The 16,467-nt window shown below is 39.8% G+C and overlaps 2 protein-coding genes across 2 annotated transcripts in view; one reads left to right on the top strand and one right to left on the bottom strand.

Moving 5' to 3' along the window:
• The first annotated feature begins 224 nt into the window (after positions 1–224).
• On the top strand, positions 225–6,940 carry OPN3 (opsin 3). Its single transcript, XM_070473748.1, is given in 5 exon segments — positions 225–300; positions 965–1,222; positions 1,225–1,274; positions 3,187–3,284; positions 6,243–6,940. Coding segments are annotated over 5 exon segments (801 nt in total). The 3' UTR covers positions 6,562–6,940.
• Positions 6,941–8,079: 1,139 nt separating this feature from the next.
• Positions 8,080–16,467, bottom strand: part of KMO (kynurenine 3-monooxygenase) — a 67,605-nt gene continuing 59,217 nt past the window's right edge. The window contains 5 exon segments of the mRNA XM_070474357.1: positions 8,080–9,688; positions 9,691–9,828; positions 11,795–11,854; positions 11,943–12,044; positions 13,225–13,307. Of these exon segments, the coding sequence (XP_070330458.1) occupies positions 9,626–9,688; positions 9,691–9,828; positions 11,795–11,854; positions 11,943–12,044; positions 13,225–13,307 (446 nt within the window). The 3' untranslated portion in view covers positions 8,080–9,625.

The following is a 16,467-nucleotide window of genomic DNA, read 5'->3' as shown; positions in this document are numbered from 1 at the left end:
CTTCCTGTATGGTTTTTACAGTTGCTTAACTCATCTACTTCCCCTCTAAAAATCTAGATTTCTGAGTTTCCATCATCACTGAGTTGCCAGTGTCGGCCCAGTGCCCAGCACACAGTAGATACTCAAAAGGAGCTTAATGCGTGAATAAATCACTCTCTCAGGAGGGACAGAGAAATAAAAGAAAAATATTGTTAAAGCCTAATTGCTGCAAAATAGAGGCATAGATGAAGACACAGTCTCACAGACTTCCATCCCTTGTCAGCAGTCAGGCCTGTGAAAGTTCATGGGCTGACGGTGCTAGTAGGTAGGTAAACACAGCTCCTGCGCAATTTTATCATCACTTTGGTCAGTTCACACCTGTGAAACCTACTTTGACATCATCTCTATAGCTGAGTGAGACAGTTGAGAGAAGTGAAAACCAAAAGATGACTGTTTTAGTGACTCTTCCTGAAACACTGCAGAGTTTCTCTCTGGAGTTTTTCTCTCAGAAAATTTAACACAACAGCTGCACCATTAGGCCAGAGCTGATTTTAGAGCTTTTATTTCTGTCCTGCTGTAGTTCACAGGGGCTTCCCTGGTGGCTCAGTGGTAAAGAATCTGCCTACCAATGCAGGAGACTCGGATTCAATCCCTGGGTTGGAAAGACATCCTGAAGAAGGAAATGGCAACCCACTCCAGTGTTCTTGCCTGGGAAGTCCCACGGACAGAGGAGCCTGTTGGGCTACAGTTCATAGGGTTGCAAAAGTGTCAGATATGACTTGGTGACTAAAGAACACATGCCATTTTCCATTCCACACTTTCTGAGTAAATGTATCTCCAGTTGAATTTCCTGAGGACTATGAGGCATTATTTCTCTTAATATATTTTGGCTTTTGGAGCACCTTGTTGTTCCTGTTCGGTCTTCCCCCACTCCCCTGCACCCCCACCGTGCCCTGCTATGCTGTCCCACTTTCTCTTCTTGCAGGGATTGTTTCCATCATCACCCTAACCAGGCTGGCGTATGAGTGTTATATTTGCATGATCCATGTCAGAGTGATCCATTTTCCCCAGGCCTGGAGGAGCATTCCTTGCATCTGGCTGTCCTCAATAGTGTGGTCAGGAGCATCTCTCCTGGGCTGGAACAACCACATCCTGGACATGCATGGACCAGGCTGCACTGGAGACTGGCCATCCAAGGACACCAGACACTCGTCCTTTGTGCTCTTCTTGTTTCTTGGCTGCCTGATGGTGTCATTGCTCATTGTCAAGGCCGTTTTCTCTTTTCCATTCAAACTGTGAGTCAAAGACTATGAACAACCCTCCCTCGAACTGTTCTGGGTAGACAGTTTCCCTCAGAAAAGAATCATACTCTTCCCCCACAGCTGGTGCAGCTCTAAGGGACTTCCAGCTTGATTAAATTTTGCACGGTGAGTCACTGTCTTAAAAAAAATCCGTGACGAATTTAGTCTCTCTACGTCACTCTCTAAACCAGAAAAAGGAAGCAAAAGTGTTCTGGACGGACCCAATCAATGGCAACCCTCAAAACTCTATGTTCTCAAGCACTCTTAGAATTGAAAAACCTCATAAAGGGGATTTCGCACTTCCCATAATTTAATTCGCTGAATCTCCTCTGAAGAATGGTACAGATCCTTTGTCTGGAAATCACTTTTTGAGTCATAAAAGACAAGAACTGACCATGGCAGGTTTCATGTTAAGTGCTAACAAGAAGGAAGTCTAAAGTAACAGACTAGAGCATGCTTCATATTCCAGTTTCTAACTTCAGTCATGTATGTTTTCCTTAATCATTGCCTTTTGCTACTCTTTTCTCCTCTCTCACCAAAATTCTCTAGTCTCTTGCTCAATCTGCCAAACCCCTCTAGCTTTCACCTCTTTAAAATCACTTAGTCACTTGTATTATTTTAAATCATGACCCATCATTCTCAACTTTCATATTCCAACATTTTTCGTGCACATTCGTTCTGAAAACAAAATCAAATCCCTGGTTCAATCCAGCTATGTGCTTTCTCCATGACTGTAGTCAATAAGATAAGCTGGAGAAAAACCACATAAGATTCCCAGCATCTGTACTCAGTGAGGAGTGAGACATTCCGTTATTATTGTCTAGTAATCTTTGGATCTCTGGATGATCCAGTCTGTGTGTGTGTGTGTCTGTAAGTCACTTCAGTGGTGTCTAACTCTTGGTGACCCCATGAGCTGTAGCTCCTCGGGCTTTTCTGTCTGAGGGATCTCCAAGGCAAGAACACTGGAGTGGATTGCCATACCCTCCTCCAGGAGATCTTCCCGACCCGGGGATTGAACCCAAACCTCTGGGTCTCCTGCACTGGCTGGCAAATTCTTTACCACTAGCACAACCTGGGAAGCCCAATCTACTCTCTACTCAGTTGCTATTGCTATTACAAATCATCAGTTCTCATCTTACTCTCTTGTCCTACTATGCCCCAACCTCATTTTTATCAACAATCTTGCTTCTTATTTGTTGGGAAAAATAAAGTTATTATCATGAAATTCCTCAACTCCTTGCCTCCATGTTCTAACTCTGACTTCACTCTTTAGCTGCAAGGTAATGGGAAAGATCTCTCAGGACCAATCTGATCCGAGATTCTTGTTTTTTTCCCCACCCCCATTCTCTGCTTCAGGGACCTCTCTCAAGTAATAATTTTCTCTTTTACTTATATCCTAAATTTCTCCCTACTACTGGCTCAATATCTCTAGCATGGTGGTGGTGGTTTAGTCACTAAGTCATGTCTGACTCTTGTGACCCCTTGTCAGGCTCCTCTGTCCATGGGATTCTCCAGGCAGGAATACTGGAGTGGGTTGCCACTTCCTTCTCCAAACTCTAGCATATAACCATGCAAATTTAATTCAAAATATATTCTCAACTCCCTCTAGCTTATCATTTTATTCTACTCCTCATCACTGTTAACTTAAAGAAAATTGATGCCACATCATCACTCAATAAGCATTTGGTTGACCAATAATTATTAAACATCTAAAATGTTTGCTTGCTGTTATGGGCTGAATATCTGAATATCAGATATTCACTGTGATGGTGTAGGAGATGGGGCCTTTGGTAGGTAAATAGGGACATACGAGAATGGGATCATGAGGGTGGGGCCCTCGTGTGGTTATAAGTACCCTTATAAGAAGACAAAGAGAAACTACCTCATTTTCTCTCTCCACTGACAGGAGAATATAGAGAGAATGTGCCCATTTACAGGCCAAGAAAAGAGGCCTCAGAATGAAAACCTAACTGGCAACTTGATCTTAGACTTCCCAGTCTCCAAGTCTGTGAGAAATGAGTTTCTAGTGTTTAAGTTTCTATTGTTTAAGCCACTCAGTAACGTGTTATGGAAGCCCAAGCAAAGACAATTACTAATCACTGAGGCTACACAGTGAATAAGGTTGAGCCACAGCCTCAGAAAACCTGCCATTTAGTAAATTCACATATTTGTTCCTCAACCCATTGCAAATTGGTGATTCCTTCTTCTACCACACTCTCACAGAAACAGCACTCGTTAAGGTCATTGATGGTCTCCCACGTTAGAGCAATGGACACCAGTCAGGTTTTTTTTTTCCTGGCATCTGTGGCATTGACACTTGTGACATTGTTGACAGCTCCCACTTAATTGTGAGTTTCTGCTCTCAATGTTTCTAGGACCCCTTTCTCTGCTATTTTTGTTACTGACTCTCTGGCCCCATCTTCTTGTCTCATTCGAGGGCTTCTTTCCCTTGGGCCTCTTTATTCTTGCTTTCCTCTTAATCCATTCACTTTATACTGCCACCAGATTAATTGTTCTCAAGGGCAAATTTTCTTACATCACTACCCAGAACAAGTCCTTTAAGGGTTCTGTTGCCTTCATAATGAAAAATAAGGCCCCTGAGCTGACTCTCAGGTCCTGCATGGCCATCTCATTTTTCACACACCAGTCTCATCCAGTCTCATTTTCCCCACACACTGTCCCTTTAGCCACCTCAGGCTCCAGGGAACTGTAGTATTTCTTGTCCCCAGAAATTGACATGTTATTTTACCTCTTTGTCTTAGCCCATTTCCTTTCCTTGGAACATTTTGTCTCTCCTGCTTGTCTAAACGTCTCCTCGCCTCAGAAGGGCTGAGATCAGGATCTACTTGCTCTTACCTACCTCTGAATTGGTTATCTTTCCTGTATATTCCCATAGCCTCACCAGTCACCTCCCTCATGGCATGTATCACCTTTGGCAGCAGTATATTTATGTACTTGTCACCCTCACCAAATAGTGAACTTCTCAAGAGCAGAGACCCAGTCTTATTTATTTCTACATACATGCAACAGGGACAAGCAACTATTTTTGGAAAGAGTTACAGAGGGCATAGGAAGGAGAAGTGGTGGAAGTACAAAGAGGTGTGACCGGGTCTCTGCTGCCAAATCGGTAAACAAGTGTTAGGGGAAACACGCTGACAGAAACTGCCCACTTTGACCAGGCACCAAAGTGCTCATTTCCATCAGTTATTTTATGACAGGAGGTCCCAATAAGGAACATGGAACTAACAAGCCACTAACAACCGGAAGAATTTGGGAAAGGTCAAAAGAAGATGCCCCATGTCCTACCACCGCCCAGAATCCTCCTCGCTGAAATTCATCTTGGCTGAGCACTGTATGCGCCCCCAGGAATGACCCCAAGTCAGACTGATTGGCCAGAGTCAACCGGGAAAGTAATCCCGTCACCGAAATTGCAAGGCATGTGACAGAGCAGTTCTCCTCTGCTCTTCTACCTTGCTGCTCTCTGCCTGGGCTTCCCTTCCCAATAAAATCTCTTGCTTTGTCAGCCCATGTCTCTGTGGACAATTCATTTCTAAGTGTTAAACAAGAGCCCACTCTCAGGCCTTGGAAGGGGTCCCCCTTCCTGCAACACATGGATGTCAGTCACCAGCAATTGCAGCCACCACACATTTATAATACTAATAGGAGGAACTTCTGTTACTGAGTCCAAGATTGTTCTGCAAGCCACATGACATGTCAATAAATTGGGAGACAAGGTTTTGGGATGAGGAATTAATGACTTTATTTTGAAAGCCAGGAGTCCCAGAAGATGGCATGCTAATGTCCTAGAGAACCATCTTGCTGGGGTCGGGATGCTAGCTTCTTTTATAGAACAAAGAGTGGGGGTATGAGAAGGTAAAGTAAAAAGGGCATGTGTGTGTGAATGTGTGTGTGTGTGTGTGTGATGTGTGTGTGAAGTCGCTTCAGTTGTGTTCAACTCTTTGCAACCCTACGGACTGTAGCCCACCAGGCTCCTCTTTCCCTGGAATTCTCCAAACAAGAATACTGGAGTGAGTTGCCATGCCCTCCTCCAAGGGATCTTCCCAGCCCAGGGATTGAAACCACGTCTCTTATGTCTCCTGCATTGGCAGGTGAGTTCTTTACCACTAGTACCACCTGGGAAGCCCCAAAAGGCCATAAGTTGCAAATATTTCTTGGTTTCAGCCAGACTCTGGGATGGGATGTGTAGGATATTCCCATTGAATATGATAACAATTCTAAGACCTACCAATATAGGTTTGCATTTGTTAGGTAAAATTTTATTAAAATCAGAGTTTAATACATCAAAAAACATTTTATGTTTAGTAATGATAACAAATACAAAGTTAATAATTTATTTAAAATTCTTACTGCACTATGCAGATTACATCCATTATCTTTACAAAACTCCATGACATAGATACTAATATTATTTTATTTATGGATTTATGAGCTAGGTTCAAAGGAGTTAAAATTTGCTTGCTTCAGGACACTTTGGTACCTGGATTTGAACCTGGTTTGCTGTTGTATATTTTCACCAACTGATATGTAATCTTGATACAAGGAAAACTCAACCTAATTAAAGGGACGTTAGTAAGTATACCAAGCTGAAACTCTTCTAGGAAGGGTCTTGTCTGTCTCTGCTGCCCACATATCCCCAGATTGTAGCACAAGTTGCCTCAGCTCATAAGGGCTCATTGAATATTTGTGGAATGAATTAATGTTCAAAATGAAACACATCTAGCTGCCTTCATGGAAGGTTCATGCAATTTGAATCTATGGATATTATACTGCATTGAAAGAGACTTATGTAGTAAAGTTAATAAGGATTATAATAAATAAAAGACATTAAATTCTAGGCTTAATTAAGTAGATTGAGCATTACCACCTAACTCCACATCAGCTAATAAGTAAAAAAGAACAACCCAAATTAAATTAATCCAATTTTCCTAAATGTCAATCCAGATTAAGGGCCAAGCTTTTACTTAATATTCAACTTTATTTTCTCCCTACCCAGTTTTAAAGAGCCCTCTTGCAGCTCTTACATTTCTAACTGCTGAGATGCCAGACATTGGCTAAAGACATATCTGCATTTGGGAGAGAAATGTGTTTAAGATCCATTGTGATGTCAAAGAAAGAAAGGGACAAGCCAAAGCAAAAAGTGACTTTTAACTCTTTTTCCATCATTTTTATCACTAATGATGAATCATTATCAGTGGGTAACAGTGACAGAACCAATGGGTCAAAGGTTGATGTAATCCAAGTTCATCCTTTACAGGAATGAATAACGGTAATGAACAATGGGACTTAAATCAGCCACCATTTAGACTATCATTAAAAGGACCATTTTGGAATTCCCCATTCTGTGTAATATTAACAGAACTTCTGTGATTCAGAAGGGAATCTGAATTGCTCTTGGACTATTTGACCTCAGGGAGCAATTGAGCAAGACAGATTCTTTTAATTCAGTGGTTGCTTTATACAATGGAAAATCACTTGTGGCACAAGCTGTGTATCAGGCACCATCAACTTCTAACATGTCAGAAATTTTCACTTCAAATACATATTTTTAAATGACTGAATTTTCCAAAGCACATAATATATTTCTCAAAAAATAAAAAAAGAGACATCCTTAGCAGTTAAAATTATGGGGCTGCTGGGGATGGCAGGCGGCCCGGACCTGGGTTTCGGTTTCCCCTGAAATGGTGGGATTCCCCGCCCCCATCAGGTAACCTGGAGCCAGCCAATCAACATGTGCCTAGCAAGAAAAAGGGAACCTATCAGGGGAAAGCTGAAAAGCCCGTGAACGCCCAAGTTTGAAAAAAGCCCACGAAGGTTTGGGCCAATAAGATTACTTTGCAAACATGTAACCAATCCGCTTAAGCCAGCTACCAACTGCTTATGCACACCTTACAAATTGGGTAACAGCTTGAGCTCAGCGCTCTCTGACCCCATACCACTGCGTTGGACGCGCGGCGGGAGCCCTGACTCGAGTCAGCAATAAACTTTCCTTTTTTTGCGAGTTGCATTGTCTTGGAAGCCTTCTCTCTTCCCGCTCAGGGATTCAGACATCAGGCATAACAAAAATAACTTTGTTTCATACACATGTGTGAAATAGCTAGAAAATCTCGAATTTTCTGTAGTGTTGGGTCCTATTTAGTGTCATGTCAAATGTTTGTTCAATCAAGTTTATCAAGCAGACAATTCTAGGATGAAAAAGAAAATAAATTCCTTAATTTTATGTGAAACCAAAGACTGTTGCTCTATGTGTAACATGATAAAGACGAGCTTCAGACAAAGTGTTGCTGAGCAAGCTCTAGAAGGTACCATTGCAAAGCAACACACAAGGGCTCTACTGGTGGCTCAGGTGGTTAAAAGCAACACACACACACACACACACACAAATGATGAATTTCAAGGTGATCAAGATTTAAAGGTAATCGTACATTAGCAATGGATGTACATGGTGAAGCCAGTGTTGATGGAAGATAGATGTCTACATCTATTTCATTTCAAATATTAACATGGTAGGATTAGTCTCTCCTCCTAGTGATTTCTCATCATTTTCCAAGAATTCTAGATTTAGAAAAAAAGTTCCAGCAAAGCCAAACAAAGCTACATTTGAAGGAGAATGAAAGTAAGTGTAGAAGTGTATTTGTGAAATGTGTTATTTAATCTTCATTGCTTTTCAATAAATCCACTGCATAAATAGTGGTCAGAGCTACTGAAGAGACCATTTTTTCATGAGTCGTTATTTACACTAAAAATGGATTGTTAGGACTCAAGGATTTCTTTGACAATATAGGGAAGTAAGTGAATAATTTTATTTCCTAATTTTTATTTCTTACATGACTATTCTACTGGTGTTGCATCTTCATAATTAATCACATTTGGAAGACTGCTAAATGATTCAGTTGGCCTATTGAAGAAGGAAGAACCAAAAAAAGAGTATCCACTAAATGAACTTTTTTGCTTTGTTTCTGAAGAAACAGATTTATTTTTTGTTTTCTCCAAATTGTTCTTTATTCCTATATTTCTAAATCACATTTAAGTTAATACTCTAAGTTATGACAACATAAGATCATGTATAACAACAAAAACAAATTCCAACTGTCAGTGCAAATAAGCATGTCTATATAATCTAGAAAAGACAGAAGTTCTCCACATAAAAATTTAAGTTGTCTGATTTCATACATTTCTTTAAAATTTAATACAGTTTGAAGGTATTTGGTGGAGATTTTAGGAGGAAAACTTTTCCAGGCCTTGTTTTAATTATCAATGATTCTGAAACTTTAGTAGTTCTGTGAAAATTACTGACATTCTCAAAAGAAATGTAAAATCGCATGATTTGGAAGAATAATGATTTCCTGTAAGATAATTAATGCATTTAACAAAGTATATCCAGTGATTTAGAAATAATACTAAATGAACTTTTAAACATCAAGTTTATCCCTGGTTTTGCAACATATAGTTTAAGAATGAAAGTATATCCAGTGATTTAGAAATAATACTAAATGAACTTTTAAACATCAAGTTTATCCCTGGTTTTGCAACATATAGTTTAAGAATGTTAATAAGTTGCTTCTGAAATGGAATAAACATGGCTTCATCTTTCTATGAAACTGTTTCCTTTCTACCTATATGTATATAGATATTTCATTTATAAATAAGACTCTTCCTACCCTTCATTTAGTGTGGCTTTAATAGCCTTAAATATGATTAAAATAGTATGTTTTATATTATGACTTTTACCACAAATTTTTTTAAATTAAAAAATAAATTTAAGAAATCCTCAGAAGGTAATACTGGCATTTGAAGACTGGGAAATAAAACTGATTCATTTTGAACTCTTGAGAAAGCCCCCTTTGCTTATTTATATTTCTAGTTTTAGCAAGAAAATCTGAGCCCTGTGTTTGAGTAAGTTTCATCCAAGTGATGAAAAGTACAACTATACTAATCCATTAGGCAAATTGTGACTTTTAGCCCCAGGTGTTAAGTGAATCCTATCATGATTTCTATTAAGTGCTTTAAAGAAAACTATGATTGTGACTTCTTGAGGTCTTTAGGGCCTTACTTTTTGAGAAGTGAAAGAGATCTTAGTCATTGTGCTTTTATATTTAGAATGATCTGACCTAACAATAGTGCTGTGGGAAAACTGCATTTTACAACTGAAAGTGATGGGTTATTTTTTCATTAATTACAATAAACTTGCAGAGAAATTCTACATGGAAGTTGATTATAAGCTGACAAATATCTTCCATTAGTGAATTAAATGATAATGGAAACATGATTTTGTTCCAGTTTTGGTTACAGAAAAATCAAATATTTGCTACTTCAGGATCTTTTTATCACTTGTTAATGACATTAGGAATTTGTTCTAGTGACTCCAAGGAATTTACAGGGAAACATGTCCTGTATTCTGGAAGTAAGTGACCCACTCTGATGGTCTTCTCAAGTAGTCCAGGGATCTTGGTGATCTGTAGCGCATAAGTAGGTAGGTACCACTGACAGCTATCAGTGTTCCAAAGAGAAAAAGTCCTCTATTTATCACCTGTAAAAAGAGTAAGAACTTTCCTTTTATTTGTTCAGAGATTAAAATCTTGAAAATAGACCTCATTCTTAAACAACATTGTTTCACTTTTCTATTTGTTCTTTAGTGTGAAACAGAGATTTCATTGCATGACCACTAGGTGAAGTCCTGCAATGGCTGGTAATTTGAAGCTTCCTGCCTTCCTCTCTCTCCTCTCTCTTCCCAGAAATTCATGAATCCACATGTTCTGTATAAAGAATTCTTAGCATACAGTCTTTGTCCAGCCACAAAGAAATCCACAGTTGAAAAAAAAAAAAAAAGAATTATGAACTCTGTCTTGGAAGAAGCCACAAGTGATTCAGTCACCACTCAGACCTTGTACGAGGTGTTCCTAAGAAGAGTGATGGGTCCAGTGAACCTCTGTGACTTGGAAGATGCACATTCAAAGACTTAGGCACCTTCACCATCTACAGCCTATCAACCATACAAGCCGAGGAGTCCAGCCTGGGTTGTGTGCATTCCTGTATCATCCTGGCCTCTAACATTACACCCATGGTCCTACATTTAACTGCCTATTGCTATCTCTTTCCCCTTTGAACTTTTAGCTTTTTGAGGGCAGGGACCTTATTTTATTCATCTCTGTATGAATAAATCTTGATTCATTCCAATCTAGTCTCTATACAGCAAAGTAATCTTTCTAAAATCCACACCTGAGACTACAAGTCTGCTTTGTCTTCCAATTTTCCTTAAAATAACATTCATGATGTTTCAGGTCCTACTTGCTATTCCAGCTCCTTCTCTTTTCATTCACACATATGAGCTTCTTCCAGTTCCACCGAATACTTGCCGCTCTGAATGTCTGAGAGGTTTTTTCAACCTCCACTCTCTTTCCCCAGGTCTATGACCATTCCCCTCCAGGGCAACGCCTCTCCACTGAAGGTGTCCATTTCCTGTACTAGTCTCTGAGCTATGCCAAGGGTAGGGACTGCCTCATGTTCATCCCCATGCCTAGCTCAGTATCTACGTACTAAATAGAACTATTTATTTAGTGAATGAAGTTGTAACATTTCCACAGGGGAAGATCAGGAATCTGAATCTCCATTTAATGGCATCTGCGAGTTGACTGCCCAAAATTAATGTGGCATAGCATTACATTGGAATTAGATTGTGTTTTATAAGTGATTTAACTTTGTCCAATTTTTTTAATGTTAAAATCATAGAAATCTCAGCATTGGAAGGAATCTCATTGCATTCCCATCTTAAGTCATTGACAATCACTACAATACTTAGATGTTTTTCTCAAAGAACAAATATAATTTTGTATTACTGGTTTTGTCTTTTAGAAATAGAATTATTTGTACTTGTTGTTCAGTTGCTAAGTTGTGCCTGACTCTTTGTGACCCCATGAACTGCAGCATGCCAGGATTCCCTGTCCTGCACTATCTCCCAGAGTTTGCTCAAACTGAAGTCCATTGAGTCAGTGATGCCATCCAACCATCTCACCCTCTGTCACCCTCTTCTCCTACCCTCAATCTTTTTCAGCATCAGGGTCTTTTCTAATGAGTCAGCTTTTCACATCAGGTGGTCAAAGTATTGTAGCTCTAGCTTCAGCAACAGGCCTTCGAAAGAATATTCAAAACAGTCAATCCTAAAGGATTTTGCCCAATTTTATAAATTAAACCCATAGGAGTATTGCATGAAGAAAGTCAACTGCTAAATAAAAGTAAAAGGTCATGCTGCTAAAATAAAGTAAAAAGTTTAGAAATATTAGCATCAGTTTCTTTTTTGAATTTCTTCTCTTCAAGAGTTGCCTCTTTGTAATTTTGTTCATTAGGCATTCTGTCACCTGTGTAGCCAGGACATTTTTTATCCGAAGGCAAACACTTGATGTTTGTTTCGTTATTTCCGTATTTGTCTGAGGTAAACATAACCATAACACTGTGAACTTCAACATATCAAATTACAAGTAAGTGTAACTTGTTCCTACCTTTTTCTGCCAGTGCCAACGCAGCACTGCTTCATGGTATCTTATTCTGGAAAAGGTGACCTGTAAAAGTTTAAAAAGTATTCCTAAGTATTCTATAATGGCTAAACAGAAGATTAAAATGAGAAAAAGTCTTGAATCCAGACCTTACCATGGTATAAAGAGGAATAAAGGTAGATGGCATAATAGCATGAAGAAATCTCTCTATGTTCTTTTGGAAGATGAACCACCTTGAATTGACGTGTGCTCGCATCTGTAATAATGTAAGGAGTCTCAAAGAATATCTTTTAAAAAGTATCTTTAATTGTTTACTACAACTTAGTGTCACTCTTCATTCCCATTCACCACAAAGCCAGACTCAAAGTAGTCAAATAAACTCTTGCTTCCTATCCATTTCAGTCATTTCCTTTTCAGCCAGTGTCAGAGGACAGTAACTTGAAAAAGTACAGCAATTATGCAAACCCTGTTAGAACTCTATTTTGCTCCAGGGTCAATTCTATTTCAGCAAGTGTTTGCATGAATCTGTCAGTTGTCTGTGAGCCCAAAGATTTGATTAATTTCTGTTATTTCCTGGTCAGTTTGCAACATTATTTTGGCAAAAAGAGATCTGTTTAAAGCTATGCCTCTAGGTTTATTCCATATTGAGGTTAAATCTTATGTTAAAATTGTCTTGTTTTTAAGACAAGGCAAGATATCTCAATGAGAATTCCAGAAGCTTACAGAAGCTTACCTTCACCACATATGAAAAAATTCTGCTCAAGTTGAAGTCTACTTTATTTCTTTCTGTCTTCAGGAGAGATGGAAAATAGCTACACTCTTTCTAAAAATTTATCTTGGAAATTTTTTTCATTTGATTGAAAAACTATAACCATAATCATTTACTGTGAGTTTTCATATGCCTGGCTCAAAATGGAATTGTGGTTTTCTTCTGAGTATTAATCTACTGACTGTGAATTTCTTTGGTGTTATATATTTCTTTCAGTACAAAATCCCCCAAAGACTATTTAATGCTACTTTAAGTTCACAGCTTATAATATTAGGAATGGAAAGATTAATCAACGTCTCTTAAATTTTCCAAATATATTAGCTCATATCAAAAATATTTTTTCATTAAAACAGTGTATTACTAACTCTACTAAAGGCTTGAGCTTATGAATGATCAGATATTGAAACCAGACACTTTTTCATTTTTGTTACCTCCTAAATGTCCCTGAAATATAGATGAAGATGGTGTGTGGGGGCCATTATCACTGTCTCTGCCTTCATATCTCAACCATGTAAAAAGGAATGCTCTGTGTGTGTGTGTGTTTTCTTTTGGCACCTATTCTTACACGGCATGCATGAGATGGGGCTGGAACAAAGAAAAATTAAAGAATCTTTATTAGAATATCAGTGCATGATCTTACTGAAAATAACAAAACCTTCTCACTTACCTCTATGTAATTGTACATGGATAGGTCTGAAATTGCATGGTCATCTGGAATTCTAAATCTTGAGAATTCTGGAAGACACATACCTAGAATCCAAGTTAAATAAGATATCTTTCCCAAAACAGTCTGTAAAAAAATGGGCTGAACTCTATACAGTTCAAATTAAATGGTGTATTCTCTACCAGTGTTCTCTCTAACCTTATAAAACTATGGACAACAAATCTGTATGACCAACAATCTATGAATACTGAGCAATAACACATGGACGTTTCCCATCACCTAGTTTAATAAAGCTTATGATAAAGACTATGAAATATGCTAGATTAGTAAATCATTATTTTTTACTTCACAAATGGAAAGCAGTTCATATAAATGACCTTAAGTGATTCCAGATCCTTAGATGTTGCTACTCTCCTTTTTGTTCTTCCTTGCTACCCCATGTAAATTTGTTTCATTTGAACTTAAGTCACCTGTTTCTGTAGTGTAGTGGTTTCACATTCGCCTCACATGTGAAATGTCCCTGATTCTAAACCAGGTGGAAACAGACTTCTCTTTGGGCTTCCCTGGCGGCCCAGAGAGTAAAGAGTCTGCCTGCAATGCAGGAGGTCTGGGCTTGATCCCGGGGTCAGGAAGATCCCCTGGAGAAGGGAATGGCTCTCTGCTTCAGTATTCTTACCTGGGAAATCCCATGGACAGAGGAGCCTGGAGGGCTACAGTTATGGGGTCACAAAAAGTCAGACATGACTAAGCAACTAACACTCACCTCAGCTCACTTTGTTAGCTTAAACATCCGCTCCTCCATTATTCTCTTGTCTCCCAGAGGAAGGCCCCATGTTTTACTCATGTTTGAAAACTTAAACTGGTATATGGTAAATACGGAATAAATATTTGATAAGGTAATGATTAATGTAACTTCACAGGGCCAAACAACTCCCATTTTTGGGAAGCCATTTCTAAAGTCAGAGAGTGCACATGAGTACAAGTCCCAGCTTCATCACTTTCTATCTATTTGGCTTTGGGCAAGTTACTTAAGCTTAAATTTCCTAAGTTGTAAACTCTAAGCTTAAATTTCCTCAGTTGTAAACCAGGGACAAAAATAGTACCTATGCCCCATGTTTTTCATGAGATAATACATTAAAAAAACATTGCAAGATCCCCAACACATATTACATGTTCAGTGATGTTAGTTATTGTTGTGATAATTAGTTTTGTCTTCAATCTCTTATAACTAAAACCAGTATTGACAGTATGTTCTGCTATATAAGCTCTCAGTCTATCTCCACCATTGTCATCACATGCTAACCAACCATACAAGGGCTAAGAAGGGAGGAAACAGAATACCTCTGGATCTTGAGCATCTGAGTGAGATAACTGAGAAAGGAAGTAAGAAATCCAGAAGAAATTTACCCTAGAATCCATAATCTTTTCCGATTCAGATATCATAGTGTTCACTGACACCTTATAACACTTAACTTTTTTTTTTAACTCTGAGCTTACTTTATTCCAACCTTTTTTTAAAACTTTTTTTTTTCCCTTGAGGGACAGCTGATGTACAATATCCCAGAAGGTGCAATGGTAAAGAATCCACCTGCCAATGCTGGAGACCCTAGAGATTGGAGTTTGATCCCTGGGTTGGGAGGAGCCTGGGAGTAGGAAGTGGTAGCCCACTTTGAAAGTCCACAGACAGAGGAGCCTGGCAGGCTACAGTCCTTGGGGCTGTGAAAGAGTTGAACACTACTGAGCCCACACAGTCACAGTCACATTACACGAGTTACAGGGGTACAATACAATGATTCACAATTTTTAAAGGTTATGCTCCATTTATAGTTATTATAAAATATTGGTTATATTCCCTGTGTTGTACAGTATATCCTTGTCGCTTATTTATTTTATCCCTCATAGTTTGCCCCTCACCTTACCTTTTTACCCACTAGTAACCACTAGTTTGTATCTGTGAATCAGGCTTAAAAAAAAAAAAAAAAACCGCTTTACACAAGTCATTTGATTTAACCTTCACAGCTTTCTGAAGCTGGTATTATCCCCACTTTATTGATGGGGAAAAAATGAGACTTTAAAAAGATAAAATGACTTGTTCAAGGTCACAGGGCTAATAAGTTGGCAAGTCAAGACTGGAATCTGGAGAAAAGAAGAAGGCGGAGGAGTAGGTGGACATGGAGTACAACTCTCTCCATGGATACATCAGGAATGCACCTTCAGACATGGAAGTGCATGCAGAATGCACCAGCTGAGAGTGGACAGGAGTACCTGACCAGTGGGAAAGAATATATAGAATCACATAAGACTTGGCAGGATGAAGGAACAAGGGGAAAAAACAGGAGTGTTAGTAGGACTGGACCTGCCCTCAGTGGGTGGGGGAACTGAAGCAGGGGTCCGTCCCCACATTGGGGCAATTGTCTGAGTCAGAGGAGAAACATTTAAGGCTGAGAGTGAAACAGCTGATCTGTGGCAGCCTAAATAGAATGAGAATCAGACAGTCCTTGCTGCAGCCATACATACCCCGGACAGGGACATAGGTCTCCTGCAAGGCGCAGTGGCTGGGAGCTGGAGTTTACGGATTGTGGAGGAATCCCAGGGTGAGGGCTGCTGTTGACTCTGAAGAGATGGATAGAGATGTGAGGGAGGAGACTGTGGTGGGAAATGCCTGTGGAGGAAAGTTAGGCAGCCATGGAAGCAGGGCAGTACTGCTGAGTCACACGTAGGGTGTGGAGCCATCACCACAGCCTCTCTCTTTCTACACACCAGCATCCACAGCTGAACAATAGACAGGCTGGCCTATCAAACGCCTGACCGCACTGAACTACAGAGTAGGACCCCACCCAGGGTACCCTTTAAGTGACTGATGCGCCACTGATCTAGAGAGTAGGATCCCAGCCAGGGGTCCCCTCTATGTGCCTGATGCATGGAACAACAGAGAAGGACCCCAGGCAAGGGAGCCCTCTAAGTGCCTGAATGGACAGAGCTACAGAGTAAGACTGGCCAAAGAGGCCTACTGATCGTTGGCTACTAGAGGCTCGAAACAAGACTCTGATAGGGCCATAACTCCTGCAGTGGGGGCAGTCCATGTTCCTGCACACTTGGCGCCACTAGGGTCCTCACAAGCCAAGCAGCTGGGCCACCTTCACGCTCAGCTCTCACTGGGGCAGAGCTGCCACAGGCAAAAAGTCTTGTGTCTATGGGCGCAGGGTTGCTTTTGTTGTGTCTGACTCTTTGTGACCCTGCATACTG

The sequence above is a fragment of the Odocoileus virginianus genome, chromosome 11 (genome assembly GCF_023699985.2).
Source record: "Odocoileus virginianus isolate 20LAN1187 ecotype Illinois chromosome 11, Ovbor_1.2, whole genome shotgun sequence".
Classification (NCBI taxonomy): Eukaryota; Metazoa; Chordata; class Mammalia; order Artiodactyla; family Cervidae; genus Odocoileus; species Odocoileus virginianus.
The sequence above is the reverse complement of the archived record's forward strand: the minus strand, read 5'-3'. Positions and strand labels throughout refer to the sequence as shown.